General features: G+C 43.5%; 1 protein-coding gene across 5 annotated transcripts; it reads right to left on the bottom strand.

Moving 5' to 3' along the window:
* LOC100518620 (cytochrome P450 2U1) lies at positions 533-19,523 on the bottom strand. 5 transcript variants are annotated; one of them, XR_002346837.1, is made up of 7 exons: positions 18,418-19,521; positions 8,352-8,987; positions 7,905-8,017; positions 6,073-6,234; positions 4,471-4,638; positions 2,992-3,116; positions 533-2,805 (listed from the first exon to the last, which is right to left on the bottom strand). XR_002346837.1 is itself a non-coding variant. In XM_003129264.4 (5 exons), the coding sequence occupies exons 1-5, from the start codon at positions 18,905-18,907 to the stop codon at positions 2,630-2,632; spliced, it is 1,632 nt and encodes a 543-aa protein (XP_003129312.1). In that variant the 5' UTR covers positions 18,908-19,508; the 3' UTR covers positions 533-2,629. The 5 variants fall into 5 exon arrangements, 3 of the variants coding, with proteins under 3 accessions (XP_003129312.1, XP_013834422.1, XP_013834424.1); XR_001298485.2 differs by lacking the exon at positions 7,905-8,017 and having other exon boundaries at positions 18,418-19,513; XM_003129264.4 differs by lacking the exons at positions 2,992-3,116; positions 7,905-8,017 and having other exon boundaries at positions 18,418-19,508.

Raw genomic sequence — 24,995 nt, forward strand, 5'->3', positions numbered from 1 at the left:
CAGTGCTGGGTCTCTGATGTGGGAAATAAGAATCTTGGGCTGTGATGCAGTCCTGAGAGTAACTGTGCTCAGAGAGGAATTTTTTTTTTTTTTGTTTGTCTTTTTGCCATTTCTTGGGCTGCTCCCGCAGCATATGGAGGATCCCAGGCTAGGGGTCGAATCAGAGCTGTAGCCACTGGCCTACACCAGAGCCATAGCAACGTGGAATCTGAGCCGCATCTGTGACCTACACCACAGCTCATGGCAACGTCAGCTCCTTAACCCACTGAGCAAGGCCAGGGATCAAACCCACAACCTCAAGGTTCCTAGTTGGATTCGTTAACCACTGCGCCACAACGGGAACTCCCAGAGAGGATATTTTAAAAGAACTACGCTCCTGTCTGGATAACACGTGGCTCTCTCTCTCTTTTTGGAGGTCTAGTCCACCTTTCATTTCCTGATCTGACATCTGGTAAAAAAAAAAAAAAAAAAAAAGAATTTTGTTTAGCAATTAAAATAAAACAAAGCCCCCCAAACCAGACATGACACCATCTCAGTTAATATTCAAAGTTTAATAAAAGCATCAAAATTATGCTAAAGATGAGACTAAAAAGTAGATGTTAGGCAGACTTATAAAGCCAAGTACTACTATTTTTAAACTTCAAATAAATCATTAAGTACAAAATTGTAAAACATCAACACGTGCGAGGAAAGCATTAACCATCCTTTCGGTGATTTGCCGGAAACAGATGTTTTTAAAGTGCTACAGTTTAAGGCGTTATATTGTAAAGTTTAATAAACCTCTGATTTCAACATAATCTTGCAGAAGAGTTTTTTTCTCTCAAGTTAGTTACAAACTGTTCAGTTAGGGGTATTGAAAATGCATGGATAAATTAAGGTGTATTGCACTGGTTAAGTTACCAGGGGCAAGTCTAAAGCATATGAAATTCCAGATCAGGAACAAAGTGCAGGCAGCCCACACATGCATCATCCATCTAAAATCTACACAAGAACCTCTCTGTTCACTCACAAAATCCAAGTGTTTCGTTCATTAGTTTTCCTTTCTTTGGTTAACAAAAATCCTCAAGGCCCCTAAAGATTAGCCTGGATTTCATTTCGCTGTATTGAAAATACCTAGGGACAGACTGCGAGGCAATCAAGTGGTGACAGTACAGAGAAGTGGTCCAGGAAAAGCTCTCCAGTTGCAAAGACTGGTAGGTTTGGTACTTTTTAACTGAACCTTAACTTCTCTAAGCCTGAGCTTCATCGGCTACCAAAGGGCATCCTTTCCGAAGCCCTTCCTTCTTCATACCGGCACCATTAAGTACAGTTGCTTATATTATTACTGCATCTTTCCAAACATCCCCTGAAAGAGCTTATTTTCTTTTTTGAGACCTGCTCTTTAGAGGGAACTTATTTATTAAGAAACAATTTAGGGACAGGGCTGAGATGGTGGAGTAGCAGGATGTAAGGCTCATCTACTCCCACAAATACATTGAAAATACAACTACATGTGGAACTATTTGCACAGAACATTTGCAAAAAAAACTGGCAAAAGACCTCAAGATTATGATAGAGCAAGAAAAACATTACGAAACCAGATAGGACATAAGAAAGAAGAAGAACAAGAGAAGAAACAATTTCGTAATCTTCATAAGAATGCCCTTCTGTCTTTGAGGGTCTTCAAGGATGAGACACATTAGGCCTGGTGGCAGGAGGAACAGGAAAGGAAGGTTCAGTACAGTTTGAATCCTTTCCTGATGAATCCCAGTATCAAAATTCCCGAGCTCACTACTCAGGGCTCAAGTCAAAGGCTAGAGCTACAATCCTTAGACGTAAACTCAGCAGAAAGGAATTCAGCCATGAAGACACTTCTGCAGCCATGAAGACACTCTCGCTGTTTTCATATAGTTGAAATGGAAGGCAGACATGTAAATTCAGAGGATAATCTGTCCTCAACATACTGAACAAGGGTCCGCTTCATTCCGTTGTCTACAAAAAGTGCAAACTAAAATGTTATCTTTAACAAAAAGATACTGATAAGAAAACGAGCCCTCCCACCCAGAATGGACATAAGGTCTGTACCAATAAAAGCTCTTGCTCACTGTCAACTAAACCCGCATCCCTCTCTGATGAAGCATTCGAGTCTGAACACCATTTTCGCGTTGTCATGGGTCTTACACAGGTAGGTCTTCCTTCTCCTCCTGAATTTGTCCTCCAGAATGTGACGGTGTTTTGGGGATGTCAGTAACGATATGGGGCATTCGACCTTCGTTCGTGCTGAGATAGAGAAGGCACGTTTTGTTACCCTTACTTTACATGTGGAATGATTGAGGCACTGAGGGATGAGAAGAGATGCTCACGGCTGGAGGCCACGGGGAATAGCATCCAGATCCCCTGCTTCCCCATCCCGTGCCTTGGTCCCCATCCCCAAGGTCACGTGCATTACTGAGATGGCCTAAGGGTCCTGCTGAGGAGCCTCCATGACGATGCAAGGTCCCTGCGCTCTGCCCTCTTTCCAACCTTTCTCTGCTCTGAGCCTAAGCTGGACCCACAGTGCTGCTGGATCCGCTGTCAATTCCAGGAGGAAAATCTGTTTAGAAGGACATGTATTTACATTCTGGGCACCATCTCTTCAAGGAGATGTTCTTTATCTCTTTGAAGCGATGATATTAAATGGATGTGGGGCTAAGGTGAGACCATATTTTCCGGTCAGGTTCGGCTTGGAGTCCTTGGGCAAAGCAAACGTGAAACTCTGCATCAGGCTCACGAACATCAGGAATATCTCCATCTTCGCCAGCTGCTCTCCCATACACACCCGTTTCCCTAGAAAATGAGATCGGCAAAAGGTAAGGTTGATCACACCATCCCTTTTCCTATCTCAAAAAGGACAGATTTATATGAAATCTCTAAACTGGTGTTTTAAACGCAGACGTAGAGAGTTCTGAAATAAAATTGCCACATACACCCCATGGCTCCCCACAATCTACGCTGGTCAGAATTGTTACATACCAAGTTCATATTTTAACTCCTACTCATAAAAAGCTATCCTCATCCTAGACAGGAGCTAGAGGCGGATCCATGAGGCGGGCTACCTTGTCTCCTCCATACCTACTTATCTCTTTGCTCGCTCTTACCTGGAAGATTAAGGAGAAAATACATCAAATAAGAATCTCTGGAGCATTCCCCAACCCCGCCTATTTTTTTTGGCCTTGCCCCTGGCATGGAGAAGTTCCCCGACCTGGGATCAAACCCAAACCCTCACCAAAGCAGTGACAAAGTGAATCCTTACCGATTGGCCACTAGAGAACTCCTGGAGCATTCCTTCTCTATAGAAAGAAGCCTGTATGCCTGAATCTAGGAACTCAGAGGAGGGGCTGGTGAGATGAGAGAAGGCATCCTCTCATCTCACCAGCCCCGCAGGTCGAAAGCTGCCCTTAACTCCAGCAGTTCCTTGGGCCTTAAACAATCACCTGGGCAACTCAGAAAGGAACACTTGCAGTCCTATTTAAAAATTTAAAACTGATTACCTTCGCTTTCTTTTTAAAATCTGTAATGAGGAGTTCCCGCTGTGGTGCAAAGGGATCTGCGGCATCTTGGAAGCACTGGGATGCAGGTTTGATCCCCGGCCAGGGACAGTGTAGGTCACAACTGTGGCTCAGATCTGATCCCTGGCCTGGGAACTCCATATGCCACAGGGCGGCCAAAATTTTTTTTAAATTAAATAAAAAACAAAATAAAATCAGAAATGAATATAATGGAGATACACTAGTAAATTATTTATCTCTCATATGAGCTTGCCAAGAAAGAAACATTTTGGAGCTTCCGTTGTGGCTCAGTCGATTAAGGAATCTAAGTTGTCTTTATGAGGATGCGAGTTCCATCCCTGGCCTTGCTCAGTGGATTAAGGATCTGGCATTGCTGTAGGCTGTGGTGTAGGTCAGAGATGTGGCTCCGATCCAGTGTTGCTGTGGCTATGGCAGAGGCCAGCAGCTGCATCTCTGATTCAACCCCTAGCCCAGGAAATTCCACATGCCACAGGTACAGCCTTAAAATTTTTTTTTAATTTATTTATTTTTTGCCTTTCTGTCTTTCTAAGGACGCACCCATGGCATGTAGAGTTTCCCAGGCTAGGGGTCCAATTGGATCCGTAGCTGCTGGCCTACACCACAGCCACAGCAACGTCAGATCCAAGCCGAGTCTGGGACCTACACCACAGCTCATGGCACGCCAGATCCTTAACCCACTGAGTGAGGCCAGGGATCGAACCCGCGAGCTCATGGTTCCTGTTAAGATTCGTTTCCACTGTGCCACAAAGGGAACTCCAAAAGAAACATTTTTTAAAAGTATCACGAAATAATAAAAGATTCTTTTGGTTCTACTTCTGTTTTAATTATGCCATTAAGAACACTGTAAATCAGCTCTAATGGAAAAAATAAAAATCATTATAAAAAATCAGTATGCCATGAAGAAAATAAAAGTTTAACTGACCTATCCCAAAAGGAATAAATGATTCCTTTTTAATAAGCTGTCCTTGATCATCCAGAAATCGATTAGGATAGAAATCATCTGGTTTCTCCCAAATGGCTGGGTCTCTGTGTACTGACCACAAGTTGGGTAATATTATCGTGCCTTTCGGGATGGTATACCCTTGGAGCACTAAAACAAAGCAAAACCAAACCACAGTATCAGTCAACGTGCTTTTCCTGATCATTCTCTGTCAACATCACCGTCTGAAAAAAAAAGCTAGTTCCTCATCTACCTTTGTAATTTGCTGAGACTAAGCTTCGAGGTACTTGAGGACGGAGACAAGACTTTATCAAGGGGCATCCTCTCCTCTCCACCCCCTCCCAGGACCCAGCCTGAGGCAGGGCACAGGAGCTGGCTCTGGTGCATGTTGAGTTAAGGAATGAAATCAAACCATAAAGACAGTACAATTAAGAAGAAATATTAATAACAGAACGCATAGGGCCTCCCAGTGAAGTGTTTCCAAAGAGTTACAAATTCCAGATACTCATACATGGTTTTACGGTTTCATTTTTCATGCCCACACAGTGATACGAAGAGGAAGGCAGACTAAGGTGAAAGGATGCACAGGGAAATCGGGGCTGGCTCTCACCACCTGGTAAATGCACATGTACTGTAAACAATGCCTCAAAGATACTACACACACCTTGGACCTAGTTTATGCCAAGGAAACTAAGTGATCCAATGTCCTTTATAAATGATTGCCTCCTACAATTGTCTAAAAGCTAGACTGAGGCCCATTTCGCCACAGGCTGCCTCCAGAGGAACAAAGTTCCTTGTTATGAGGGATGTTTACAGAGCGGCTGAGTGCCTATATGTCAAGGTGAGAGACTGAAACGTGCCTTCAGCATCAGATGGGCTCTTTTGATTCTTTAATCTTTTTTTTTTTTTTTTGTCTTTTCTAGGGCCGCTCCCGCTGCATATGGAGGTTCCCAGGCTAGGGGCCTAATCGGAGCTGTAGCCCTGGCCTACACCAGAGCCAGAGCCAATGCGGGATCCAAGCCGCGTCTGCAACCTACACCACAGCTCATGGCAACGCTGGATCCGTAACCCACTGAGCAAGGCCAGAGATTGAACCCACAACCTCATGGTTCCTAGTCGGATTTGTTAACCACTGCACCACGACAGGAACTCCTGATTCTTTAATCTTTATCCTTCAATTGCAGAACTGTAAAAAATGATGTAGGATAATTCCCAGTGAAACTCCTAATTCCATATTTAAGGCCAGCTCTCAAACCTCCATGAACAGAAGGACTGAGAGGAGCCTTTGTTAATTCCGGGGGGGGGGGGTAGGTTTCTGTCACCTTAAATGGCACCCTGGTCTGATCGGTGTTATGTAGACGTGCTCTGAGGGCTAGGGAGACATTTGGCCAAACAGGCAGTGCTGGAATGCCAGTACAGCCACTAAGGGACAACTGAGGCGGGACATTTGATTATCCGTGACCATGCCAAGTCCTCAGAAGGATCGAGCTAGGGGACAGTCCCTACCCCTCCACCCCAAGCCCTCTGGATGAAGGGGCTGGGCTTCCTTCAAGGGCGTTCAGAGGAGGAAGCCCCTGGACTTGCCTGTTTTCTCTGAGGTCATGTGAGGAATAGACAGCGGCACCACCACGCTCAGCCTCTGCACCTCCATGAGGGTGGCTTCTGTGTAAGGCATCTGCGCCTTGTCAGTGAGGGACGGGGCGCGGTCAGCACCAATGACCCTTTCGATTTCTTCATGAACCTTTTCTGTACCGAAAAAAAAAAAGAGACAGCCAAATCCAAAAGATGAGCCAGGAGAGAGCTGAGGCTGCCCTCCCGTGCACACTTCCCATCACACATACATAGGATGGGCAAGTCACAAGCACAGGCCTGTCTCGGCCCCAGAGAAGTGATGCACTGGCGAGATACCCCAGGGGCGGCAGCCAGTCCCAGGGACCCTGTACCACCCCGGGGCTCTGAAGGAGATCAGCAGAACAGACAGAGGGGGAGGCACTCTGGATTCAGGAGCACTCCAGATCATTCTCATATGAACATCGGATCAACTCTCTAAGCTTTGATGTGTGACAAACGTGGCAGCCCAACATGACCCCCAGGAACCCCTACCTCTTGGTGTTCACATCTTTGTGCTGCCTCCCGCTGTATACAGATGGGTCTATGTCACCAACACAATAAGGGAGAAGTAATGGTATGACCGTTCTGAGCTTAGGTTATAAAAGACACTGTGGCTTTTGTCTTGACCTCTCTCGAGCACTCTTGCTCTCACTCTCTTGTCATTCACCCTGGGGTAAGGCAGCTGCCGAGTCAAGCAGCCCTACAGAAATGTCTAAGGGGCAAGGCCTGCAGCCAGCAGTCATGTGGAGGAGACATCCTGGAAGTGGATCCCTCAGCAGTTGCAGTCCAGTCTATAGATGTTCCTAGCGCCCGCCCAGCATCCTGGTAATAACTTCCTGAGAAATCCTAAGCCAGACCATCCAGGCTAAGCTGCCCTTGGATTCCTGATCCTCAGAAACTATGTGAGATAATAAATGATGGTTGTTTTAAGATGCTAAATTTTGGGATAATTTGCAACTCAGCAATGGTCAAAGAATATAGGTAGGCACAATCCATCTATGGTAGGCTAAAACAGTCCTTCAAAGATGTCCATACCATAATCCCCTGGGACCTGTGAATATGCTACCTTACATGGTAAAAGGGACTTTGCAGACGTGCTTAAATTCAAGAACTTGAAATAGGGAGATTATCCTAGATTTTGGGGGTGTGCCCAATCTAATTACATGGGGTTGTAATGGGAGACCTTTTCCCAGTTGAGTTTAGAGTCAGAGGGAGCTGTGACTATGAAAGAATGGTAAGAAAGATGCAACACTGCTGGCTTCAAAGATGGAGCAAGGGAGGAATTCCTCAAGCCAAGGAAGCTGGAAACGGCAAGGCGATGGATTCTCCTCCAGGGCCTCCAGAAAGGAATGCAGCCCTGCCAACATATCGATTTTAGCCCAGCGAGGCAGGTGTCAGACTTCTAATGTATACAACCGTAAGATACACTTGGGTTGTTTTAAGTCACTAAGTGTGTGGTTATGTGTTGTAGGAGCAATGGAAACATCAGTACATTGTTCTCCTGTTTTCTCCCACAATGAACTTCCACTGATAGACACTCCCTCCTGGTACTGATGGGGAACTAGCTGTGTGACTTTGTGAAAATCACAGAATGTCTCTGAGCCGCTGGTCTCCATTTTCAAAACAGATGAATGGGTTCCGATGATCACCGTGATTCTCTTCAGTTCTAAAAGAGTCTTCCCGAAAGTTCTTTCTCCATCAGAGATTTCACAGAGAATCAGACCTGTAGAGATCTGGAGCCACCACAAGCAAGCTGCGACTTTAGTGCCACTGTCTAGAAACCCGGAGTTGCACTAACAACTTACCAGTTCCCTGTGAGATGCGAGTGTTTCCATGGTGTCTTCCAGCCTGAAGACACTGATGATTGATAGGAGCCAAAGGATCCCCAAGGTTGCTGATCCGAATTTAAATAACCTGGCTTTGCCATGAATAAAGAAACATCTGTTTAGGGAGGGGGAGGGAGTGGGATGGACTGAGGATTTGGGGCTAGTAGATGCAAACTATTGCACTGGAGTGGAGAAGCAATGAGATCCTTCTGTAGAGCACAGGGAACTATATCTAGTCACTTATGATGGAACATGATGGAGGATAATCTGAGAAAAAAATGTATGTGTGTGTGTGTGTGTGTGTGTGTGTGTGTGTGTGTGTATGTATAGCTGGGTCACTTTGCTGTACAGCAAAAATTGACAGAACATTGTAAATCAACTATAGTAGAAAAAATAAAAATCTTAAAAAAAAATTATATTTATTACCTTGTACGTCAGGGTTGAGTGACATATACAGAAGGCACCAAAGCAAAGAGTTGGTTGTGGTATCAGTCCCAGCAATGAAGAGATCTCCAATGATATAAAATAAGTAATCTTCATCAAAACTACTATTGCCATTATTTTTCCTCTCCTCCTCCACGTGGAGAAGATACATGTCTATGAAATCCTGAGGGTTCGCTACATCCAGAGACTCTCGATGGTCTTTGATGATTTTTTTAAGGAAAGTGGTTATATCCTTTTCAATCTGTCTTAGTTCCTTAAAGGGTCCAAAAGGAAGGTAATAAAGCCAGGAGCATATGTTGACCAGGAGGAGCTGGGTGTTCAGACAGATTTCTAAGGCTCGTGACATGAAATTCAGCATTTTCTTAAACTCGCTATTGGTGTAATCAAAGCGCTGGCCAAAGCACAGAGAGCAAATGATGTTGGAGACGGCATTGTTGACAATGGGGAAAGGATTGAAGGGGTCCTCTCCATGCTTTTGCATTTCCTCTTTCACAAATCTGAACTCTTCAATGATCTTGGGCTCCAAGCTAAGCTTTCCCAAGCCAAAATGACGAAGAGTTGAATGAGAGAACTTCCTCTGTTGTCTCCAGACTGGACCATAATGGGCGAATACAATCCCTGCAAAAGGATACCGAGGAAAGAAGGTGAGAGCGAGCAACGCTTGATAGTACTGAGCAGGACCAACCAGGAAGTGTATTCGTATTACTCAAGTCACTTATGCCAAGGTCATATGTATACAGATAAAGATCACCAGCTGGAATGGTGACTAGGAAAATTTAGTTATCAAAGAGAGTATATATATGGATATAATAAAAATCATATCCAATTTGATTAGGAAAATTTGCTAAAAAGCTTATCATTATAGATAATAATTCCTGGTGAAATAAAAAGCAGTGAGTTTCACTTTCTGGAGTTTAGGATAAATTTCAAAACCTTATTTTCCTAAGAGTGAATCCAGGCTTAGGAAACATCTAGGCTGGATATACTTATATTTGAAACATTCCGAATAGAAGGCTAACCAGAGAAACAGATTGCACATGAGGGCAGGGACAGTATCTGATTTCGCTCACCATTAACCTCTCAGCTTCTGGCACAGTTCTATGTATAAACGAGGAGCTTGTGAAACGCCATAATAGATCAATAGCCCAACTGGGTTAGAACACTGGATCTATTTACTGGATCCGAACTTTGAATAACTGGCAGGTAATCTAAAAGGTCTGTAGTTGCACACAGCCCTGATTTAAACATATCTGGACTCAAGGTCATTCACAACTACGTCTTATTTCCCACGTCTCTTAAACATCTTCCACCAGCAAACCCAATACAATTGCTCCCAGATGGTGTATCACATTGTTCTCAAAGATTCCTTGTTTCCGGTCACTCCCTCTATCCCCCTCTTTTCCGCAGCGTGCTTTATTTTTTCAGCCAGCTCCCCTCCTTCCTTCCCATTTTTCATTTACTTCATTCCTCCTACCTTCAAGGACATGCTTCATTCATTTAATAAATATTTCTGAATGCCTACTATGTGCCAGACATTGGGATGCTGTGAAGACAGCTGAGAATGAAATAAAGACCTCTCTCTGTGGGTAAGTCTTCTCACAAGGTCAACGTACTGGATGATTAATCACTTCCATTTTCCTGCCCAGAATCTTCCACACATCTGCTCAAATTTAACGTTGCTTTCTAGGCCTTTTGTTCAGGTGTTCTTTTACTTCCATCTGTTATCGTTTAGAAATTTTTGTTGACACTCCTGTGTTGAACCCATTTCCTGGATTCTATGTCTTCCTCTTTCTCATTTTACTCTCTTATTTTGCTGAAGAACATTCTCTAGTAGTTTCCTGGGAAAGGATGCATCCGAGGCAAATTTCTAAAGATGTTTAGAAAATGTACTTATTATAACTTGTTCGCTCCCTCAGGATTTTGTAGAAATTGCTGACTAGATTGACATATATCTTCAATATTATTACCACTGAGCCACAACCAGAACTCCAGAAGGTTTTTATTTGGTTTGTTTTTGTTTTTGTTTCTTGGCATATGGAGTTCCTTGGCCAGGGATCAGATCTGAGCTGCAGTTGGGACCTAAGCCGCAGCTGTAGCAAAGCTGGATCCTTAACCCACTGTGCTGGGCTGGGGATCAAACCTGGGTCTCAGTGCTCCAGAGAGACTGTCGATCCTCTTGTGCCATAGCAGGAACTCGGATATTTATAAAACTTTTAATCAGCTTAACAAGTTTGATTTTTAAAAAAGGATGGTTTTTTTTTTGTTGTTTATTTGTTTGTTTGTTTTGTCTTTTTGCCTTTTCTAGGGCCGCTTCCCGTGGCACATGAGTCTAATTGGAGTTGTAGCCACCAGCCTACGCCACACAGCAATGCGGGATCTGAGCCATGTCTGCGACCTACACCACAGCTCACAGCAACGCCAGATCCTTAACCCACTGAGCAAGGGCAGGGATCGAACCCGCAACCTCGTGGTTCCCAGTTGGATTTGTTAACCACTACAACACGACGGGAACTCCTAAAAGCAGCTTTGAGATTTTGATTGGAATTGCATTTAACTTGTAATTTTGAAAATTGCCTTCTTTATGATAATTGGATTTACTTGCAATCCAAGAATAAATCCAACTTTGGTTATATGTTTTATGCTTTTTTAAAAACATTGCGGGATTCAGGAGTCCCTATCATGGCTCAGCGGTAACAAATCTGACTAATATCCATGAGGAACCTCCACATGCCATGGGTGCAGCCCTAAAAAGCCAAAAACAAACAAACAAAACCATTGGTTTCTTTATACAGTAAGTTTTTTTTTTAATTCATATTCATATATGAAAATGGGCTCTAATAATGTCTTTCTTTGGATATACTATTCTTCTGAAATGAGGCATGGTGCACTCTTTCTCTCTGGAAGAATTTCTAAAATTATAATGACTTATTTTTTCTTTTTTCCTTTAAGTTTAAACTTTTGTTCTTTTTCAGATATATAAAATTGGTTAATTTTCAGAACTTTATCCTAATAAACAATTTAAGGCTCTACAATTGCCTCTGGGTACCCTTTGGGCTGCAATCCACAAGCACTGTTTGCATGTATTTTCACTACATTTTACGTAGAAAATTTCTTTTCTATTATGATTCTTTTACCACCTAGGTTATTTTGGCTTATACTGATTTTTGACATTGGTGAGGCTAGCTTTTTAGCCTAAATTGTGATCAATTTTATTACAACTTCCAGATAAGTTTGGGATAAAATTTTATATAAGCAATCGTTGGGTATAGGGTTCACTTTCCATCAGAGAAAACTTGGTAACTGTTGGAATCAAATCTTCTTTATCCTTATCAAATTTGTATCTGTCTCTCAACTATTCAAATACTTACATTAAAATATTTTGTTCTAGGGAGTTTCCATTGTGACTCAGCAGAAAGGAATCTGACTAGCATCCATGAGGATGCAGGTTCAATCCCTGGCCTCGATCAGTGGGTTAAAGATCTGGCATTGCTGTAGCTGTGGTGTAGGCTGGCAGCTGAAGCTCTGGTTTGATCCCTAGCCTGGGAACTTCCATATATGGCAGGTACAGCCCTAAAAAGAAAAAAAAAAAAAAGTATTTTGTTGGAGTCCCCTGGTGGCCCACCAGGTTAAGGATCCAGTGTTGTCACTGCTGTGGCATGGGTTTGATCCCTGATCTGGGAACTTCTATATGAAGTCTTTCTGAGCCTTTCTGAGATTCTTCAGAGTATACTGTCCCACACCTCATTAGCACCTCTCTCTCTCGTAGAAACTTAAGAGTGGTTACCCACCACTCTTTGAGGTCATTTTCCAATCCTATGTCACTTTTTGTCTTCAGATGCTGTGGCACATGATTGTAGATACATTTCATCATAGATGGAGTGAGCACTTCTCTTAAAAGTCCCTCTGGTTTAGTGTGTGATTGTCAAGACAAAGAAGGAATAAAAGAATATTAAACATTCCTGAAACTAGAACTCTCTCTTTGTTTAATAAAGACCCATAAAGTATTTTCCAGGTAACCACGGCTTAGTCACTCTTCCTGTCTTTAACCATGGCCAAGCTTTGGCTGCTTTTAGCATTAAGAGGTTAAGTGTTGTTGGGCCCCCTTCCTTCTCCTTGCACAGAGATATGGTCTCTCGCTCTAACTTCAGGATTTGATACTAATTTTAACAGCTGTCTAGTTTAAGATATGACATATGACATCTCTGCTCTGTCCTTTTTCTGAAAAAAACTTTATTCTTTAATTATGTCTTCAATCTGTGAAATCTATTCATCTTTTAAATCATATATTTGGATTTTAGAAATATTTTATCTGGAAAAATGCCCTTTTTTGATCAGTTTTTTTTCCCCAATACTTATTTGGAGTCCCCTATGTGCCTTACACTAAGGGCATACCGATTTAAAAGATACAGTTCCTATTCTAAAGATACAGTTTTGCGAGTAACTGGATAAACCAACAACCCTAATACACTGTTGTATGTTGGCCTGTCCTGAAGCTAGTTGCAGGTTATATTGAATGTTGTATGGTGGATTGCACCCAAGTTGCACGACTGGAATTCATGGCATTGCATGTTGCATTGCAGGATTGTGTGGTATCAAATGTGATATGCTGGATTGTATTAAAGTTGCATTGTTGAGATGTACCGAATGATGATTTGTTGGACTATATTGAATGTTGCGTGGTTGGGATGCATTGCATTAAATGTTGTGTTGGCGGTGCAGTGAAGTTGCAGTGTAGAAGGAGCAGCATGTCAGCTGAGGGAAAGCAGTACGTCTCAGAAGAGAGGACATCTGAGCGAAACTTCATTTGTAAATAAGGATGTGTATGAAGGCAGATTTTAGAAAAATAAAGAACTTGGGCAAAGTTAGAGAGGGTATTCAAGAAGGGCTGAATTATCTTCAGGGAAAAATCAGGTTTAGATAAGACAGGGAAGTGGAGGGGAATTTCTCAGGAGAGTCTAATACTTAAGCGCTGGGTATTTGACAAAAAGTGAGCAGTTATGAAGTGCAAGATACACGAGGTGACCAAGGAGACAGTGCCTGAGAATGCCAGGGATGAAAGGCATGGACAGAGTCAACAGCCTCTGGGTTTCAAAGACTACAAAACACCTATGTTGTGAAGCTAGAATGGCTTACAGTCTTCGAGTGGGTGTTTGGAAGAGGTTCATGCACATCCAGCAGTTACTGACATCTCCCTTCTTAGCCCTGAATGGACACCATGGATGTATAAAAACTTCATTTCATGGAAGATAATAATGCTGAAAAATAAAAATGGCTCCAAAGCAAAAATCCAGACTGTCAACAATGACAAAAGCATACCGTGAAGCTACATTGGCAAAAAGGCCAATAAGGCTGTGGGTGGAACCAAAAAATAGGAGAGGCTGGGTGTTACCTCCTCAGAGGAGACACAGAATTCCTTCTCTCTGCACGTAATTGTCACTTCTTTCTTTCTGACTTCATTCTTTCCCTCGGTGCACCAGCTTTTCCAAGAATCAAGAGCTGTTGTGTGATGCCCATTCTCCCATTTTCATCATGGGAGAGAAAAGCCTTCTAATGCCCTCTAGTGCCAACCTGAAACCTGCTGGGGAAGGATTCAAGGGCTGCAGTCAGCTATTCCATGGTGATACCCATATGGAACACTTTACAAACACTGGCACAAGGATCCATCCTTACCCTCAAACCATGTGAGGATCAATCTTTAGTCATGGTCTGTGCCCAGCCCACAGGTGAACCACTATCACAAAGAGGTGAGATGCTGATCAACCTTTGATCAGGGGTCTATCTCTTCACTAATCACTGTGGCTAGAGAGGGGCAGACATATAAAGAATACATCTTCCGTTCCAACCACAGTTAATGGATACAAAAGGACGGTGGGGACAAAGAGTTTCTCTGGAGAAGGGTGTGTCCTTCTTAGGAGAATAGAAGACAGTTGAACCAAAAATCTACCTCAAACCAAAAAAAAAAAAAAAAAAAAAAGGGATAGGTTAAATGGACTGATACATTCTAACAAAAGAATATTGTACAGCTTATTTGCTGTACAATATTTTAAGGAAGCAAATATTTTCAAAAATATCTGTACATATAGGAAAAAAATCCTAGAAGGTGGCCACAGACTGAATGTTCCTTCAAAATGCATGTATTAAATCCTAATACCAGGAGTTCCTGCTGTGGTGCAAGGAGTTAAGGATCCCATGTCTCTGCAGCAGCTCAGGTTGCTGCTGAGGTATGGGTTCAATCCTCAGCCCAGCAGCAGTGGGTTAAGGATCAGATTCAGTCCCTGGCCCAGGAACTTCCATACGTCTAGGTGTGGCCATTAAAAAAAAATCCTAATGCCCAATGTGAGGGTATCTGGAAATGCTTTGGGGGATGTGATTAAGTTATAAGGGTGAAGACCTCATGAATGGAATTAGTGCCTTCATAAAAGAGGCCCCAGAGAGCTCCCTTGCTCCCTTCTACCCTGTAAGGTTGCAGACTGTGAATCAGGAAGCTGGCCCTCACCAGACACCAAATCAGCCAGCACCTTGCTCTTGGACCTTCCCGCCTCCAGAAATAAATTCTGTTGTTTCTATGCAGCCTGTGCTACTCTGTTACAGTGGCTCAAATAGACTAAAACAAAAGTGGTACATTAAAATGTCAATAATGGCTATCTCAAGACTGATGATGGATGATTTTCAATTCTGTTTGAAAAGAAATGGAACTCTTTTATTCCTTTTCCATGTTTTATGTTACAATCAGCAACGTATATATTACTAAAATAAAAATGGCTAAAATAAATTACATTTGATGCAATTCTACATTGATCACATATAAGTTTTCTTCCTCTCAAAGCAGAGGAAGTGTCACACACTGATTATATTTGCCTTTCCTTCCAGAGGGTCTTCTCAGTGGGAATTCAGGCCTTCTTGAAGTGAGCACATAACTACTTCACATACATACTTTATGTGTTTTTAAGACTTGGTTATCTTGTTTTCCTCATTCAAATTCCTCAAATGGACTTTCATTTTCTATCTTTATGTCCTAATTTCATTTTGCATCTTGTCGCTTCCTTGAGGTCAACAGTACTGACTGGTCTATTCTGTACTTTGAAACTTCTTCAAAATTTCCTTTCACCTCCCATTTTTATGTCTCAGCAATTTGCTTTGACTCTTTCTCCAAATTTCCAGCAATCTTTCAAACTCAGAAACAATCTAATATCTGTCAACAGGGAAACAAATAAATCAAATGACAAAAGCTAGAAGTAGGAAGATACTTTAATACAGGACATATGTAAGTTTTTAAAAAACCTACCAAATAGAGGCATGTATTATTTGTGAATTTAGGCAAATGCAAATGGTGCATAAATAAATTGTATTGCTCTCTGAACTTTACATCTGAAATATTTTATAATAAAGATGTGATGTGCACAAACCTTTTAGAAGAAGTAGACCGCACTTAAAGTACCCTACATGCTTTACTGGTAGCCTAGGCTCTGATTTTTTGTAACTTTCTTTTTATTGAAGTATACTTGATTTACCATATCATATTAGTTTCAGATATTTGAGATTATGATTCGAAATTTTTCAGTTATACGCCTATTGCATTATTATAAAATATTGGCTATATTCCTTGTGATGTACAATAAATCCTTGTTTTTATTTACTTTATACAACATAGTTTGTACCTCTGAATCTGACTTTGTGCCTTTATTAATTATTCTTGCTCAGGAACAGAATCAGAGGGATGAATATGACAGATATGGCTAATGTCAAATATCTTCGTGGTCTCTCTAGTTTAAAAAAGTCATCAACTTGTCTAAGCACGATCATTTGAAAAACTCAAATATAATAAATAACTTCCCTACATTCTAGAACTTGTTGGCAATGTGTTAAGTGAACTACTCCTGCACATCACTGTTCATGAGATACTCCTTCTCTGCTAGTCTCACCCACTTTAGCAGCAAAACTCTAGAGAAGTAATCTTGTAATAAACATTGAATAATGTTATTGGCCTCTAATTGCTAATATCACTTTTCTTTCTCTTAGAGTCTGCACAGCAAGTTTCTGGACAGCTTCACACTTTATAATCCTGCTCTAAGATACAGCACCCAAAAGATTTCCCCCGTGGCTCAGTGGTAACGAACCCAACTGGTATCCACGAAGACACAGGTTCAATCCCTGGCCTCACAGTGGGTTAAAAATCTGGCGTTGCTGTGAGTTGTGGTATAGGATGCAGCTGTGGCTCAGATCAGTTGCTGTGGCTGAAGATCTGATTTGGCCTCTAGCCGGGGAACTTCCATATGCTGCGAGCGTGGCCCTAAAAAGAAAAAAAAAAAAAAAAAAAAAAAAAAAGAAACAGCACCAAAGGCAGCTCAGGCACTCCTCAAGTCTAGCTGAGTGGAGCCCTCAGCCTTTTGCTCCCTGGTCTGTCTTCTTCAGGCTGATCATACCATCCATTTCTTGATCTATGAAGCCTACTCAGAACTCCTCTGCTCCTTCATCCTTTGATGGGCATCCTGAAATAAACTCACATTCTCCCCTTTTATTCTTCACCCCTAAAATAGTCCATTTAAAAACTCCTTGACCATCTACATTTTCCTATTTCAGATGGTCTGTTCTTTACTCCCAGTTAAGTCCACAAGCATGTTCCTTGTGATAGATGGTTCTTGCTTTACTTTCTCCTGTCAATCATCTTCACCAGGGACAGAAATGACTTACAGCACATTTGCCCAATACACAGCCACAACAATACCAGAGCAGCATTGCCTAAAAAATCCTAACTGTCCCTTGGGGGAATTCATGCTTTAGGTGAGATACTGAAGCACTAAATTACCCCAGGCTCTCAGTCCTTTCTAAATAAAGAGGGATCTAATAATTAGCTGTGATCCAACAAATACTTAGAAGTTGCCTTATTATAGATTCTTGACCAAACTATACACCCACCAAGAAGGACCACAAAGAATTACCCTGGCCTCCTAGATGTTGGTCGAGGGCTGAAGACTCACATTCAGGCCCAAGGTTGCAAAATTATGAAGGCTCAGTACTGATAAGTGCAGAGAAGGAAAAGTACTCGTGCTTTGAGACTGGGTCTAACAAGGAAGCCTAACTTACCTGGAGGGGAAGTGAGAAAAAAAAGTTCCTTGAGGAAAGATTTAAAGATTTAAATGAACACCTCACTGAAGCTTAAGAGTGATACCCCCCCCCCTAAAAAGTCTGGCACCTGTGCCAGCCAAAAGGACAAAAGGGAAGTTTGACAAACAAAGGTCAAAGGTGATATTCTACTGAGCGGATAACATATTTACTATCCCTCAAAACCTTGCAGCTTAGGGAGTTCCCGCTATGGCTCAGCGGTAGGAATCTGACTAGTATCCATGAGGACCCAGGTTGGATCCCTGGCTCTGCTCAGTGGGTTATGGATCCAGCCATTGCTGAGATGTGGCTGTGGCAGTGTGCTGCAGGTGCCCTGTACCACAGGCGCGGCCCTAAAAAGCAAACAAAACGAGTAAAAAAACTGCGCAGATTAGACAGAGGCTACAAACCTAGTGCATTAGGTTTGACAATTGGCTCCTATCCTGTTTTCTGGAGTTTCTTATGGGAAAGTTTTGCGGGATTCCTAAAGCATTGCGCCTGGTCCTGTAAGGATTGAAACAGCGCTGCCACAGACAATGCCAGATCCTTAACCCGCTGTGCCACAGCGGGAACACAATCTTCTTGAACTTTTGCACTCCAAACGCAGAAGGTGAAAATACCCTTCTTCTCTCCTTCCAACAGGGCCAAAGTTTCTCCCGGGCACACAGGCTGGAGAGTAGGGCTTTGTTCTGGGCAGGAGTGAATGCCCCTGAAAAGATGGAATCTCTCACACCTCCAGGGGACCTCAAAGGCCCCAGGAGAGGGAGGCGGCACCGCCCTCGCCCTTGCCCTTGCCCTTCCGCTCCGGCGCAGGGCAGGTGTGAGGCAGGCTGGGTGCGCGGCCTCAGGAGGCACAGGACCCGCAGCCCTGGAGCACCTGCAGCTCCACCCGCGCGTTCCCACGGCCCCTGACCCCTAAGGTTCCCGCAGCCGCGGCCCAGCTCACCCTTCCCCTTGGTCAGGATGTAGCTGAGCGGCATCCGCGGACGGTCGCTGAAGACCTCGGCCTGCTGCACCAGCGCCTCGCGCACGCTGTGGAAGTCGTTGAGGACCACCACCAGGTAGTGGCCGATGAAGAAGCTGTAAATGTTGCCATACACGTGGGCCAGCTCAGCCAGGAGCAACTGTGCGCTCAGGCCCGAGGTATTTAAGGGATTGGTCTTCGCCCGGCCATACGGCCAGCTCTTCCGTCGGAGGAAAGGCGGCAGCAGCACGAAACCGAAGTTACCCACCACCGGCCAGGGCGTGGGCCCCGGGGGGATGCCCGGCTCTGGGCGCCGCCACAGCCAGTTCCAGCCCAGCAGCGCGGCGAGGACGAGCAGCAGCAGCGCGCCGCCGGTGGGGTCCAGCCGCAGCAGCCCCGGGGACGCGTGCAGTAGGCTCAGAGGCCAGGGAGAGTCCTCGGAGGGGGGCTGGGCCAGCCCCGAGGAGGCCATGGCCTGTGCGCTGGCGACTGCAGCCTCGGCCTCCTGCCTCTGGCCCCAGGAGAGCTCAGGCTGACAGCGGTGCCCGGCTCGGATGCCAACTCCCCTGGAAGCCCGGGGGCGGGAAGGAAAGCGGCGGAGGCCGGTCCGGATTGGCTGCGCCCACCTCCTTCTCCCGAGCCCTCCAATCAGCGACGCCCGAGCGGAAACGGGGCCGCTTTCGGAACCCGGCAGCTGGGGTCCGCTAACCAAGCTGAGCTCCCTATCTGAAAGTTCGCCTCCAAAGCCCCGTTGAACAATTCCACTGGGTCAGGCATGGCGTTGACCGAGCCTGAAAAAAAGATGCTCGCTACACATCCTTACGCTCTGATTGGTTGTCGGATTTCCAGTGTCGTGGGTCCGTTGAGCGTGTAAACCATGCCTTCTCCACAGGCCCCTCACAAGACTCCGCTTCAACACCAGCACTTCTACCCTGAGCTGGGGGAGAGAGGTCCCGCCCCATCCTCTGGTAGCAAATAGAGGGGGTTACTGCTTTATCCAAATTGGGATTCGGAGGAAGAAATGGCCCTTTCTTCCACTCAGAGACAGCAGGATAGTGGAAATGCGACGTGTAGAATTTGTAGATGTAGGTGGCCGACGCTCTGGAAAGGATGCGAGGGGGACCACGGGGTGGGTGGGGTGATGGAATTAAGCTCCTAGAACTTGCCATAGACTGGAGTATCGCTCTCTATGCGAAGAGTGAAAGCTCAACGCCCATTTCAGTTTGTGGCCCAGGTCAAGCAGAAGGCCTAATCCAGAACTTTGCTTGGAGGATTTAAGTAGCTAATAATATAAAAAGGAAATCAGTTGGGTGAGGAGAGGTGACAGTATTATTATAGCAGTGAGACCATACCTGAAATGCCGAGGTTGAGATACAATACAAAGTCTTTCTTTAATCTTCTATAATTATGGCTCCTAGGCACTCCTCTTTTCTGTCATCTACAGACTAAATGCTCTGGTTGTTCTTATGTTAGACTGACACAAAGAACTGCCAATATTAGACCATTTTTTAATCTACTAAAATGGCAGTCTCCTATAAACCAACTTAATGGATCATAATGAACGAATCTGCTTCTGTTTTCTGATTCTTTTTATTTCACAGTTAGTCTGTTCAAATACTATTTTTGTCAAGCTCTTCATAAACTGTTTTACCCCCAAACAAACTTCATATCTTCCATAATTAACCATTCGTTGTTAGATTAGTTTTCTCATTTTTTTTTGAAATTGGAGAATTTTTAACACTTAAACCAGTTATTTGCAGATATGATCAATATATCATCTGAGTGTCTTCATAGCCTGTTCTTCAAAGTAGTAGCCATTATCATCTTCCCTTACAAGGAACTTAAATTCACAAATAATTTAAAAATACTTAGGAATTCCTGTTGTGGCTCAGCGGTAAGGAATCCGACTAGTATCCATGAGGACGTGGTTTTGATCCCTGGCCTTCTACCAGGGGGTTAAGGATCCGCTGTTGCTGTGAGCTGTGGTGTAGGTTGTAGACGCAGCTTGGTTCCTGCATTGCTGTGGCTGTGGTACAGGCCAGCAGCTGCAGCTCCTAGTTGACCTGTAGCCTGGGAACTTCCTTATGCCACAGGTGTGGCCCGAAAAAAAGACGAAAAATAAAATAAAAAATAAAAAAATAAAAATACTTGAAGATGTGACTAACGACCCTAACAGACACACAGGATATAACTGCATTCACATTGTTTTCCTAAGCAATTCTCTTCTTTAGGCTTATAGCTCTGTGATGCACACAAGAAGTACTATGGGCCAAGCCGTGTTCCCTCCCAAGTTTGTATGTTAAGGCCTAACTCCCAGTACCTCAGAATGTGACTGTCTGTGGAGACAGGGTCTTTTAAAGTGGTAACGTAAAATGAGGTCACATAAGTGGATCCTAATCCAATGTGACTGGCGGGGTTCCCCTCCCCTTTTTTTTCTTTTCTTTTTTCCCCCTTTTTTGGCCTCCCTGTGGCATATGGAGTTCCCTGGGCCAGGGATCCGATCCGAGCTATACTGCAGCTGTGGTAATGTGGGATCCTTAACCCACTGTGCTGGGCTGGGGATGGAAGCTTCATCCCAGTGCTCCGGTCAGAGATTGGGACTCCTGACTGGTGTTGTTTTAGAAAGAGATCGGGACACGGACAGACCTGGAGGGAAGATCAAGTGGAAACACAGGGCGACAATGGACATCGACAAACAAGGAGAGAGGCCTCAGAAGAGATGAGCCCCACCAACAACCAGATCTTAGATTTCTAGCCTGCAGAACTGTGAGCAAGTAAGTCTGTAGTACTTTGTCATGACAGCCCTTGAAACTAATATAGGAAGCTACAATGTCCACAATACATACTAGGGTAAAATTTTTTTTTTTCTTTTCCATTTTGGGCCACTCCAGGGCATCCAGGGATCAGATCCAAGCCATAGTTGCAACATATGCTGCAGCCAGATCCTTAACTGGGCCGGCTCCCAAGACACTGTTGGTCCCATTGCACCCCAGCAGGAGCTCTGGGTAAACTATTTTAAACATGAAACCACAGTTCATCCAGTGCTTTGTAGGGATGAATTTCCTGAAAACAGTATTCCGGACTATCTTGCCAGAGAAAAGAAATACTTTGTGCTCTATGCTTTCTATTTTCCTTTATTTTCTTTCTTTTCCTCTCTTTTGTCCTCGGAAATTCCTGGGCCAGGGATCGCACCTGTGCCACGGCAGCAACCAGAACCACTGCAGAGACTACGCTGGATCCTTAACCTGCTGAGCCACAGAGAACACCTATCCTTCCTATTTTAAATAGGTGAACACTATCATAGTCAGTAGCCATAAAGAAAGAGAATGCTAAAAGATCTTTGGGGTGGGGAGAGAAAGGAAAACAAGAAAAACACTAAGGAAAAAAATTGGATCCGCAATGATCATTTCAAAGCACTCACTTTCCCGCTGAAATCCTTGTTGCGGTATATGGATTTCAGCCAGAATTGTTGGTAACAGTATATCCAAAATATCTAAGTACTTACTATTTTGTTATCAAGAGTGGTGTTGGTGTTACATTACTCTATTTGTAAGACTACAATTGTCCAGCTGGCTCATAATTCCCTGGGAGGTGAATGCTACACACTGCACCCATCCAGAGTCAGCGAGCACGAGCAGAGAGGGCTTATGGCTTAAGAAGAGTTTGCAAAATGCTAATGAAAGGAACGTGTCCACCATTTGGTTGCACAACCCCACTGGCCATTTAAAAATTAAACCCTTCATTTCTTTGATGTTCCAATGATTTGCTTCACATATATTCCTTTCCATTTCTTCTACATATAGGTGGGTTAAGGTAATTCTGAACGTGCCCTCTGAGCACCCCTATTCCCTCCATGAAATTGAGATAACAAATGTACTTGCATCATGCATAAGGATTAGTGGGGCCCTGATAATGCTTTAAACTCTAAGGGTCGACACAGTTGCCCCCCCTTTTCTCTTGTGGCTTTACCTGCCCTTTCCAAAATTAGAGTGTGAGACTGGCCAGGCCATTACCTTGTTTTCCACGGTCAGCCTGTAGGCCTTGTATGATGAATAAAACTTGCCCATCGTCAATATGACCTATTTCATTCTGCTCTGCTTGAATGTAGTATGATTTTCCTGGAGAGGCAATGAAGGAAGGGAGGACCCGTGGAAGATTCTCCTGGAAGGCCGACTCTCAAAAGTAACAAAATCCAATTCTCAAAATTTTGATTTGGACAAAGTGGTGTCAGGAGCAGAACAAATTTTTTGTTTGCTACCCAAACTAGAGATGGTCCATGTATCCTTCAAGAAAAGAGGAGGAAACTGTGACCTGGTCGTAAAGTGGACTACTATTCAGCAATAAAAAGGAATCAGTTATGGAGTTCCCGTCATGGTGCAGTGGAAACATATCTGACTAGGAACCATGAGGTTGTGGGTTCGATCCCTGGCCTCGCTTGGGGGGTTAAGGATCCGGCATTGCTGTGAGCTGTGGTGTAGGTTGCAGACTCAGCTCAGATCCTGAGTTGCTGTGGCAGTGGTGTAGGCCGGCAGCTGTAGCTCCGATTGGACCCCTAGCCTGGGACCCTCCATATGTTGTGGGTGCAGCACAAAAAAAAAAAAAAAAAAAAAAAAAAAAAAAAAAAAAACCACCAAAAAACAAAAACAAACAAACAAAAAAAACAAAGGGAATAAGTTATGATAAACCCACAGCATCATGATTATCAAAAAAACAGTATGCTGAGTGAAAAAGCTTGACACAAAAGAGTGCATACTGAAGAAGTACATTTAGAAGTTCTAGAAATGCACAGCTACTCATGGTGACAAATACAGGACTGAGGGCAGGATTGCCTGGGGAGGGACACGAGCCATTTTTCTGGGGTGGTGGGAATGGTGGTTACTTGGGCAAACACATTCATCAAAACTGAACGATGCATGTCACTCTCAGTAAGGTGGATCTCAGTAGAACAGATGAGGAAAGTAAATCCAATATTCTGGAAGGAAAAGACATGGGAAGATTTAGTTACTTAATTACTTGTGAACTGTATGCCCACAATAGCAGTTGTGTGATATATCGTTATTACATCAGCAGGGCTCAGTAAATACAGAGGGATAGATGAGAAAAAGGTTAAAGAGTCCCATTCCTCTTAGAAAATAAACACACGCTTACTTTCGTTAGCCGGGCCCTAAGGGTTACCAGTGCCTGACTGTGATTTTTATGTGACCTGAATCATTGCTGAAATCCGTGCCCCTTTCTTCTCCCTTATTTGCTGCCATTTATTTTGCAAAGTCAGTGTGGAAATCATTTGGGAGTCTGCCCAGATCTAAGTGGCCTGCCACGCACAAGCTGTTAACCTCTCTGACTTTTTTCTCCATGGTGGTAGAATGAGGGAGCTAGACACGGGGACTCTGAAATTCCTCCACACCCCGATTCACCTCCTTAAGAGATTGTTAGGACCTTGAACGTGCCTCTGATTAACATGTCTAGTCAATACACTTTGCAAAAATAAAGTACACTTACGAGGTCAAGTATAGGCCCGTTTCCTCAACAAAACGTAGGAGCTGGAACAGAATTCCTGGTGCCAGTAAACATGGTTGGCCTTTTGCCTAATAACAAAGCCTCCTTCTAAGTCTCATGAAGAAACATGTCTTAGGAAAGACATTGGACTGTTACCTACCCTGCTCCCTTTAAGCAAGAACATACTCAAAGCAAACCAGATACTCAAAAGTTAATTTTTTATTCTAATTCTAAAAATAGCATATCGTAGATAGTTTTTATAGAAAATTTGAAAGTGCAAGAAACTACAAAGGAAGAAATATTAATCCCCTTTTTAATTTTTTCCACTCAAAGGTAATTAATTTTTTAAATTTTTTTGTCTTGTGGAAGGTCCCAGGCTAGGGGTCGAATAGGAGCTGTAGCTGCTGGCCTAGGCCACAGCCACACCAGATCCCAGCTGCATCTTCCATCGACACCATAGCTCACGGCAATGCTGGAACCTTAACCCACTGAGCGAGGCCAGGGATCAAACCTGCGTCCTCAAGGATACTAGTCAGATTTGTTTCCACTGAGCCACAGTGAGAACTTGCTCAGAGGTAATTTATAGTATTTCTGTATGTATCCTTCCGGTCTTTTTCTCTATATATCTATGGCATTTTAGATCTTTATAAATATTTTTATTTATAATGCTTGCATGTTTAATAAATAGGCAAATAAATAGATATTAACATTTTCCATGTTATTATCCCCAAAGTCATTTTTAATTACTACGTTGTAGTCCGGGGGTTAGCAATATTTTTCTATGAAGGGCCAAACAGTAAATATTTTCAGCTTTGCAGGCAATGAGGTCTCTGTCACAACTATTCAGCTGCGTCATGGGAGCAGAAGAGTAGCTGTAGACAACATGTAAATAAGTGGGCATGGCTATATGTCAATAAAATTATATTTATATAAAAAAAGATAAGCAGCTGGACTTATTCTACAGGGCATTATTTGCTGACTTCCTGAATTTTTAAAAATCTAGTCCAGTGTTTAGGAATGTGTCAAAATTCAGCTGACCAACATCCTGTTGTTAACACAGGCTA

The sequence above is a fragment of the Sus scrofa genome, chromosome 8, assembly GCF_000003025.6.
Source record: "Sus scrofa isolate TJ Tabasco breed Duroc chromosome 8, Sscrofa11.1, whole genome shotgun sequence".
Taxonomy (NCBI): domain Eukaryota; kingdom Metazoa; phylum Chordata; class Mammalia; order Artiodactyla; family Suidae; genus Sus; species Sus scrofa.

What these genes read in the sequence shown, in the direction of transcription:
- LOC100518620 (XM_003129264.4), bottom strand. Translation starts at nt 18,907, where the DNA reads ATGGCCTCCTCGGGGCTGGCCCAGCCCCCCTCCGAGGACTCTCCCTGG. An exon ending in CATGACCTCAGAGAAAACAG is followed by an intron (nt 4,639 to 6,072) that starts GCAAGTCCAGGG and finishes GCTTTGTTTTAG; the next exon opens with TGCTCCAAGGGTATACCATC. An exon ending in ATTTATTCCTTTTGGGATAG is followed by an intron (nt 2,806 to 4,470) that starts GTCAGTTAAACT and finishes CTCATTTTCTAG; the next exon opens with GGAAACGGGTGTGTATGGGA.